This window comes from Fukomys damarensis, unplaced genomic scaffold, assembly GCF_012274545.1.
Source record: "Fukomys damarensis isolate Sample0158 unplaced genomic scaffold, DMR_v1.0_HiC HiC_scaffold_16, whole genome shotgun sequence".
Lineage (NCBI taxonomy): Eukaryota > Metazoa > Chordata > Mammalia > Rodentia > Bathyergidae > Fukomys > Fukomys damarensis.
This window is the reverse complement of record NW_022900928.1, coordinates 24,711,941-24,722,305: the sequence shown is the minus strand read 5'-3', so window position 1 is coordinate 24,722,305 and position 10,365 is coordinate 24,711,941. Positions and strand designations below refer to the sequence as shown.

The following is a 10,365-nucleotide window of genomic DNA, read 5'->3' as shown; positions in this document are numbered from 1 at the left end:
CCTGTTCTGTTTACCAGAAAGATTAATGTTTCTGATTTAATGTTTAGATCTTTGATCCATTTTGATTTTAAATTGGTACATGGTGAGAGATAAGGGTCCAGTTTCATTCTTCTACAAACCAAGGACCAGTTTTCTTAGCATTGCTTGTGGAATAGGCTATCTATCCCTCAGACAGTGGACTAATATCTAGAATATTCAAAGAGCTAAAAAATTAAACTATTTAACATTAAACTCAGTCAAGAAATGGTCTAAAGAAATGAGCAGACATTTCACAGAGGAAGAAGTAAAAATGGCCAACAGATACATGGAAAAAATGTTCAACATTTTTGGCCTTTAGAGAAATGCAAATTAAAACAGTAGTAACATTCCATCTTACTCTAGAAAGAATGTCAGTCATTATGAAATCAAGTAATAACAAATGGCTGTGGTGAAAAAAGGAACTCTCCTGCATTGTTTATGGGACTGCAAACTAGTACAACCCTCATGGAAATCTGTATGGAGAGTCCTCAAAGGATTTAAATTAGAAATTCCCTATGACCCAGCTACCCCCGTTAGATGTGTTCCTCAGCGAGCTTAAGTCATCACACTGCAGTGATACTTACATACTAATGTTTATAGCAGCACAATTTGTGATAGCTAAATCCTGAAAGCACCCTGTATATCCATCCATAGGTGAATGGATAAAACAAAATATCTATCTATACTGGAATGGCTCTGAAGAATGACAAACATGAAGCACTTGTAGGAAAATGGATGCATCTAGAAAACATAATCCTGAGTGAAATAAAGCAGGCACACACGCATGAATTCTGTATGGTGTCCCTCATTTGAGTGTGGCATAGTAAAAACAAATAAAATGGTAGAAGATGGGTAGAAGGGGACAAAGGGACAGATCTCATCTATAGAGAAATGGACCAAGGGAACAAAGGAAATAAGGAAGAGGGAGGAGAATAGAAATGAGAGAAATAAAGATATGCCATGTACAGAAACCTAACAACCCCAATTAATGTAAAAACTATAAGATGTAACATACGCTAATGCAAATAGTATCAACAGGTGTGAAAAAGGTGATTGGGGAACCAGAGGAGGAAGGGGAATGGGACAAAAAGACCCACCAAGCTGTTATATGTACATGTAATCACTCCCCAAGATGACTATAAACTGGATGAATTACAAACATGTACTAAGAAAATAAAATAAAGAAAAACCCCACAAGTCCTAAAGTTTCAAAACAATGGAACGCATGACCAGGTCTATATTTAGAACTTCGTAAATTTCTCATCTGTTCCTAATTACAAGTGAATTTTCACTGCCCCAATTATAACAGTATGCTGCGCTTATAAATCCTTTACTTAAAAACTAGTCTCATTCAACATCTCACAGTCTAACAGTTACTTCTGGAGCACCTGCTCTGTGTCTAGCCCTGATAAATCCGTGGGATACTTAAATAAGGCACAACTTGTGCCCTTCGGAAGCTTGGAATATATTGCAGAAAGCAACACAGAAGCAAGTGCATCAGTAAGTATGCTAATACGTGTAGGAATTAGGTACATTGGAGGTACAGAAGAGGGACAGATAAAATCTCAACATAAGCAACTGGGATCATAAGAATGAATTAACTCAGACTTCCATAACTCTGCTGATTGCTACCTGCAGATGTAGCCCTTACTGAAGGTACATGACCAAAATTTCTCCTAATAGTGGACTTTAGAGATCAGAATTCCAAAGTTTTTAAAAGTACCTATTTGTTGTAAAGCCTTTTATATAATCAGTTTATGATACTGGTTAAATAGACAACCATCAATCCAGGTTATAGTGAATATGAAACTCTGTATATGTGACTAAAGATATGTTTTCATCTGAGGACTAAATATGCTGCATGTTTAATCTTTGTCTAAATGTTATCAAAATTTTGTAAATTAGTTGAGTGAGGGCAAGGTAACCAATAAGTGCTATCTTTTTTGCACAATATGGATTATATCTGGACTTTAAGCATATAATCAATAAAAGTTTTTTTTGTTTTGTTTTTTGTACCAGGGATGGAACTCAGGACCTTGTGCTTGTGTGGCAAGTGTGGTAACACTGAGCTAAATCCCCGGCCAAATAAAAATTTTGACATATCTGACAATTGTATTTAGTACCATTCAGATGACAAAGCTCCATGATTTGGCCCGTGGTGGCATGTAAGGCCTTGTCTGTATTTATTGCTTTGACTAAGCATGCATTGCATTGTATATATAAGCTGCATTTATCCATCTGCTAATAAGGCACCTTTGTTCATTAGCACTATTTCCTAAGTATATAAGAGGAGTAGAGCTATCCTTTGACTTTTAAATTTTTTAAATTTAATTTTTATTAGTACATGTCTGCAGTACATGCAGTATACAATCAATTTGGGAAATGGATACATGCACATAATACAGCTTATTTCTTTCTAAAATCTCCATCTCCTTCTCTCTCTCTTCTCTCCCTCCTCTTTCTCCATTTTTTCTTTTTGAATTATTTATATTAGCTCATATTATGATGCATAATGTTTCCATGCATTGACATTATTAGATTCCTGTAGATAGCATAACTTTATTCTACATATTTCCCCTTCCCATAGCCTTCTCCCTTGTTCTCCTAGACCCCTTACCATTTGAAAGAGTTCCATTCCATTGTCTCCTTCTATTCATCTTTTATCATACTCTTTACTTGTACTTTGCTTTACACAAATGAGAGATACCATATGGCATTTAAGCCTGTGTGTCTGGTTAATTTCACTCAACATATCTTCCAAATGCATCCATTTTCCTAAACCTGTCTTGAATTTGTCCTTGTTTGTAGGTGAAGTAGTATTCCCTTATGTAGAGCTACTACATTTTCTTTATGCAATCTTCTGTTGAGGGGTATATAGGCTGCTTCCAGGATTTAGCTGTTAGGAATTATGCTGCTATAAATATTGGTATGAGTGCATCACTGTAGTGTGATGTCTTAAGCTCTTTGGGGAAAATAACTAGAAGAGGGATAGCTGGGTCATTTGGAATTTTTAATTTTAGTTCTTTGAGAGATCACTGTACTGATTTCCATAACTGTTGTATTAATTTAATTTCCCATCAACAATGTAGAAGGTTCCTTTTTCACTGCAGCCATTCCAGAATTTGTTCTTTTTAAATTTCTTTATAATTGTTGTTCTTTCTGGTATAAGATGGAATCTTAACATTGTTTTAATTTGTATTTCTCCAACTGCCAGAGATGTTGAATATTTGTCATATATTTGTTAACCAGTTGTATTTATTTCTCTGTGAAGTGTCTGTTCATTTTACTTGCCCATTTTTTACTGGATTTTTTATTTTAAGGGGCCTATTTTTTGAGTTCTTTATATATTGTAGATATTCATCCTCTGTTAGAGAACTAACTGGTAATTTTTTTTTCTGCTATTCTGTTGGTTGTCTGTTCATTCTGCTAATTGATTCCTTTGCTGTACAAAAGCTTTTAAATTTGATATAATCCCATTTGTTGATTCTTGCTGCTATTTCTCATGCAGTTGTAGTTGAGTTTAGAAAATCCTTTACTACACCCATGACTTCTAAAAATTTACCTATTTTATTTTCCAATAGATTAAATGTTGTAATGTTTAGATCTTTGATACATTTTGAATTCCTTTAGACTTTTGACATTACTGTTAACTTTAACATTTCACTTCAGCCAGGGATTTAGCTCAGTGGTTCACCACCTGCCTCGCAAGTGCAAGGTCCTGAGTTTGATCCCCAGTACAAAAAATATATATTTTTTCACTTCAAAGGCAAAAGCTAACTTTGTATATGGAGGACTTATGTGTAGATGTGATGTTAAATACTGATGATTCTCTGTATGTTAAATATACATGTGTTTCCCAGATTTAAATCTTGCAAAATCCAAAGATTAGGAGAGCATCTTGTCATGCTTGTGTCATGTTTGTAATGACAGATGTTTACAGGTTTGTTTTGTGTGTATTCCTAATGGCATTAGGACAATGCTGTGTGACCAAAAATAATTAAACATGGAGATGCCATTTTGTTCTAAACAATGCCACTCTGATAATTAAAAGACTAAGTCTTGGACAAATAAAAAGCAATACATTCTACTTTATTTTCAAAATATTTCATTATTCTTAGCCAGGATTTGTAAGCTCGGTGCTAGAGCCCTGGCTGATCATACACAAGATCCTGAATTCAATACACAGAACTACGAAAAGCTTATTCTTCAAAAAACAAAATTTGACAGGTATTTGTGTCATGTAATATCTTGTAATAAGGTAAAAACCGATTATTAATAAAATACACTGTAAAATTATTCTTTACCATAAAATGGAAAGCCAAATATATATTTTAAAAGATAATAGGAAAAGTTTGATAGTTCTTGTACAAAGGAATGCTTAAATCATAACTACTGTATTATCCCCAAATGCTGTGTATATATTGGAAAGTAGGTTGTTTTTCTAGCTAAATATTCCTCAGAGCTTTCGCCTGAGCTGCTGTTAGTTTTTTGTCATCCACAGTTTTGATTGTTCTCTAAAGCGTTTGTATCAGGGCTCATAAAAAATACTCTGAAATATTGTTAACAGGTTTTTTTTGTAAAACTAACATTTTTCAAACAAATTCATTTTTGTTTAAATACCTTTGATAAAATATGGTATTATTGTAAAAGATTTTATTCATTGGTTTAGAGCTATTATACAAGCTGGTTTTGTTTTGGTTCTGTTAGTTTTACTTTGCCTTTGTATTATAAAACTTCATAACAATTCTTTGGCCTTCTGTTCAGCAACAAAAGATTAGAGACCCAAAAGAGAAGTTCCAGTGCTGCTTTCAAAGGTGGCAAGACCAGATGAACGAGTTCGAAGTGAGTCCCATTGTGAGTGGGATTCATGGTAATGTGTCTTTTGCTATAATAAAATTTTAAAATTAAGAAAAGAATTTGAAAATTGTTTACTGGTTAGTTGCCCTAGAACTTTGATCCATGGTTGGAATAGTTGAGTTCTTACATGTATCCCACTGTATATGCTAGGTCCAGTACAAAACAACTTAGTGAAACACTTTTTCAAAACAAAAAGGGCTGAGCATATACTCAGTGTGAAGTCCCTGGATTTAATCCACAGTACTCCCTGCCCCTGACACACATAGAGCAGCCTCATCTCTTTGGACTTTAGATCACTCTTGAATCAATACTTTAAAAATATTGTCATAAAATCATTTCTGCCTTATTACATTTCCTAGATTTTGCTCTTATTCTTTCAACTTGTCTTCTCTTCTTTCTCTAGTGAGTTTCTTAAAAGTAGAGTTTACTCTATGGCTACAATTTCAGTACAATGCAAGGCACACACACAAAAAAAATGAATTGAATATTTAAAAAACACTGCACCCTATACTTGTGTCCAGAAAAAAGTTTTGCTTTTTCTTTATCTTAATGTCTATGTTCAGATAAGAACTAAGGATTTGATATTCAGGAAAGAATTCTCCAAGAATGGTGAAATTATGACAATTGATACTTATTACATTCTTCCACAGATTTGCTTCAAAATACTTCTTGCTGTACCTTTGGAAACCTTTGCTTTAGATGGCAACAAAACATGGTAAGACACAACTCCTGAATTAATAACCAATACATCACTAAATAAATTATTTTATATTTTCCCCCTTTGATATTTCACACATCAGATTTTAAATTGTTGAGTGCTAGGAAGTATGTTTATCGACCTTTGAATTTATATTTATAATACTCCCCATGAGCCCAAACATAAAGTATAACTGTAATTACAGATGTTCTGATAAAATAAATCCATTAGAAAAAAAAATTCTCATTTGCAGTGTTTGCCAATTCCCAAGGTATAAAATATTCTGATTATGGTGATTTGAAGCTACTGCTTTGGCATCATTGAACAAAGTCTGAAGGGATGTATGCAGAATGGCCTTTGCAAGGTGGTGCATACAGTACTGGGCTCAGCACAGAGCTGCCTCTACTTCTTGTTGGATTCCTGGTGCATCTCTTTCATCTATCACCACCTTCCTATGACTCCCATCAAACTTTCTCCATTTTCTTCTGAACTTTTTCTGCCATTTTATGGAACCAACTTTTAAAAGATTTTTTGCCTTTGTCTGATATCAATATAGTTGCCTGGAGTACTTTTACAGGAAGTGAAAATGTGGGGTCTTGTTTTCTATAACTGCATATAGTACAAGAACAGTCAATTATTTACCTTAGTTTTTCGTTAGGAAAATGGAGTCATGTAGTCATTCATGGCAATTTTGAAGCCTGAAATTTTATGGAAAATCATGTGTGTGGATCATTGATTTTTCCATGGAGAAGGTAACACAAACTTCACTAAATTTCGAAGGAACTTTTGTGTAGAAAAGGACAGGAACCTCTGTTCTACATTTCCTTGTATTTTACTGCACGATCATCTCTAGTTCTCCGAAGTTCACATTTCCAACAGTAAATAAGCAAATATGTCAAATTTCTGAAACTTCCATTTTGATCTTCTAGCACTGGATAGTGGTTTAAGATTTCATTGCATGACATTTATTTACACATTTTGGATTATAAACAAACTGATTTATTTTCAGTTGTGTGTGTGTGTGTGTGTGTGTGTGTGTGTGTGTGTGTGCGCGCGCGCCCGCAGGGGATTGAACTCAAAACCTTGTGCCTTGCGAGGCAGGAGTTGGAACCACTGAGCAAACTCCCTGGCCCAAGCAAGCTGATTTAGAATCCAAGAAGGCTACCACACTTTAATTAAAAGCATGTGGATTCCTAGAGGCTCAGGCCTTACCTTTGATGCTTTTGGCATTGTATAGCAGTTTTGAAGAGGATGACATCTGATATAGAGGCAACCAGGATTAAAATTTCAATCATGATCCATGTAAATGGTGTGAAATATATATCTCCAGAGCTCATCTTCTTTATTAGTATATATTTCAATTATTTTAAATAATATATATTTATGTGGCCTTTTAAAAATATATGTGGATTATGTCTTAAAGGTGGTATAGTATCTATTATAAAGCAATCAGAAATATTAGTTGCTATGAATATTATTTTAATACTTCATTGTTATAATATCAAAATTCCCTTTCTAGATTGTAAAATTCTTAGGAAAATGTATCATACTGGTTTCTTGTGACTTCAATGAGCATTTATTGACTATTGCTAAATATGTGAAAAATATCAAATTACAGTAATTTACTGGACTGCTTTTTTTTTTTTTTTTTTTTTTTTGCTACTGGGGATCAAACTGAGGACCTTGAGCTTGTGAGGCAGGTGCTGTGCCACTGAGCTAAATCCCAGCCCTACTAGACTGTTTTTTTTTCCACAATGAAAAGTAACTTATATCTGACTTCACTAACCTTAATAATCTCTATTTATTTTGTAAGGAGCAGATTCAGTACAGCCTTGCGGATCTGTTTTGTTTTTATACTGTAGATGATGGGGTTGAGCACAGGGGGCAAAAGCAGGTATACATTGGCCATCATTGAATGGACCACTTTGGGAGCTGACTGACCATAACGATGAACCAAAGACAGGCTTATCATGGGGGTGTAGAATATAGCAACTGCTCCAATGTGGGAGACACAGGTGCTGAAGACCTTGCACCTTTCTTGTGGGGAGGCGATACTGAGGACAGAGTGAATAATCAAGATATAAGACAGAATGATACATAGGGTGTCTATTCCTGTGGTCAGGATGAGACCAACTAATCCACAGATGCTATTTGCTTGAGTGTCTGAACATGCTAATTTAATCACATCTGGATGATAACAGTAAGAATGGGAAAGGACATTCATTCTGCAGAAAGAGAGAGGCTTAAGGAGCAAAAGCAGTGGTATTATTATGATAAAAAAACGTGAAATCATTAGGAGTCCCATCAGAATGATTCTGGAATTGGTGAGAATTGTGGTGTACCTGAGAGGGTTACAGATTGCCACATAGCGGTCAAAAGCCATAGTCACTAGCACTCCAGATTCCATTACAGTGAATCCATGTAGGAAAAACATCTGGATGATGCAGGCATCTAGACTGATTTCTCTTGCATCAAACCACAAGATACCCAAAGTTGTCGACATTGTAGAAACAGTCAAGCCCAAATCCGTGGCTGACAGCATGGAGAGGAAATAGTACATGGGAGCATGGAGACTCTGCTGGGTGATGATGATGAAGAGGATCATGCTGTTCCCAGAGAGGGCAATGGCGTAAAGACAACAAAAGGGGATGGAGATCCAGGCCTGGGCAGATTCCAAGCCAGGAATGCCAGTCAACAAGAAGGCTGGAGATTTAGATGTCAAGTTGCTTAGTAATTTCACTTTGTCCTGGATCTGTAGCATTTTTTTTCACCATGTTCACATCCTATAGGAGTAATACATCATAATATTATACAAAACTATAGCATTTAATTAGTTTTTTAATAGGAGAGTTATCAATATAGTATTTAAAAGGTCTGCCTTTGAAATAAACATATAAATTAAATTATGATATTCATTTAGTATTCATAATTATGGACACTTATCAAATATATAACTATTTTTCCCTTAATAAGGAAAGCATGTATATGTAATTTTGCACTTTGATAATAATAATTTTATACTGTTAGATTCTCAATCTCCATCAGATACTGTGGATCAAAACTAAGTTAACAAATATCAGTTCATTCAATTCTAAATATATTATTTTGTGAAATGAGTCAGAGAAATCCATTTAAAGACATACATAAGCCAGGAGCAGAGCTGTGTGTGTATATTTCCAGGCATACTTGTTCCCAGTTTCACCAGTGATATAGGCTTGAAGGTTATGATTTTATGGACATCTTTTCAGTCCAACACTATGGGTGAACAAACTCAAAGAGTAGTTATATAACAGAAATCAATGAGGATATTGCTCTGTAGGGGTTATTGAAAAAAACTATATTCACAAAAATTGATGAAACTTGACATGTATATGGGCACAATAAGAATCAGAGACTGTGATGACATAACTTGGTTTCCACCTGAAAGACAGTATCAAATTCTTGAGCAGTCAAGGCTGATAAGGATTAAAAAATTCAAATGCAGCTGAGATTATGTTAGTGATCCTGGAAAAAGCAGTTGAATTGGATGGATGAAAACTGCAACTTGTTAAAGTGGCTTGGCTAATGTACTGAAAAGTGAGCAGTAGAGGTTTGGTGTTTTTCCAGGAATGAAGGCAAGGTGGCAAATAAACCATGACTAAAGAATTCTTTGAAGTGCACAAACATTTTTGAAATATGAAAAATGTTAGAATACTAGGTAAATTTAGCATTAGAGGTAAAGATACAACAGAGGGTGAGAGATTGAGGATTTGGAATGAGAGGGATTAAATAATACGTAAAACATTTTAAGAAAGTACTAAGTGAGCTTGGGCAATAGTAGTAATTTACATGAAAAACACAAGGGCCCTCATCACCATTGAAAGTAGAGAGTTAATGGTAAATGGGTATTTTGATGAAGAGTTGTGTGATGAAATTACTAACCAATGTCTCTGAATCACTAGGGTGCTGTACTACTATTGAGGAAGTATAAAACGTTGGTTGCTGGCCTGTGCATATGGTAGAGGTTGTCTACACGAGAAATGAGCATGTCAGGTGACTTTGGATACTCAAGAGTATCATAGTGACTTTAATGAAATTTTATGTGTTTTTACATAATAATCTTACATTGCAAAAATAAATCTTAGGAAGTTGATATTAAATAATAACAACAGTACTCATATAATCAGCATGTTTCAATCAAGCTTCAAAATTCTGTGTGGTTTACTTTCTGGTTGTAAATACATTATAATAAGTATATACGTTATCATTCTTTCTTATACTACTTTTCTGGCTCCTGGTTTGTGGCCCATAGAAAGGCAGACTCAGTCTTTTAAAGTCTCTAGCCTTCTGGATTTCAATTCTATCTGAGAAAAACTTAATATTTAACCATGAAATTTTAGATAATCTTAAACAGATTCCCAAATATAGTGTAGACTCTAATGTCACATTTTCTCTAGGCCTGTTTGATTATTTGTGAATAGCTAACATTGAAAGCAAAGTCAACCCAATGAATTCATCTCTCTACCTTCTTACCAGTTTCATATAGAAATAGGAGTCTTCTCTGTCTTTGCTAGCAGTGAGAGTATAGTCCACAGCTTTGGAGCTGTGAACTTTATAATACAGTGGAATTAAGCTGGGAGTTAATCAGTAAGATGTGGATTGCCCTGGAGATGTGGACAAAGAAAAACCCAAACATCTCTCTCTTTCAATCTTCAAATATAATTTGAGGCTGTAAAATCTCAAAAGGGTTTTATCTGCTATCTCATGTGTCCATTGTCCCTAGGGACACTTAAAATAGGAAGTGAAAAAAGCAA

The 10,365-nt window shown here is 34.7% G+C and overlaps 1 protein-coding gene across 1 annotated transcript; it reads right to left on the bottom strand.

The window, feature by feature from the left end:
- Window positions 1-7,373: 7,373 nt before the first annotated feature.
- LOC104847665 (olfactory receptor 51F1) lies at window positions 7,374-8,333 on the bottom strand. Its single transcript, XM_010603148.1, has one exon. The coding sequence runs from the start codon at window positions 8,331-8,333 to the stop codon at window positions 7,374-7,376; it is 960 nt and encodes a 319-aa protein (XP_010601450.1).
- Window positions 8,334-10,365: the final 2,032 nt, after the last annotated feature.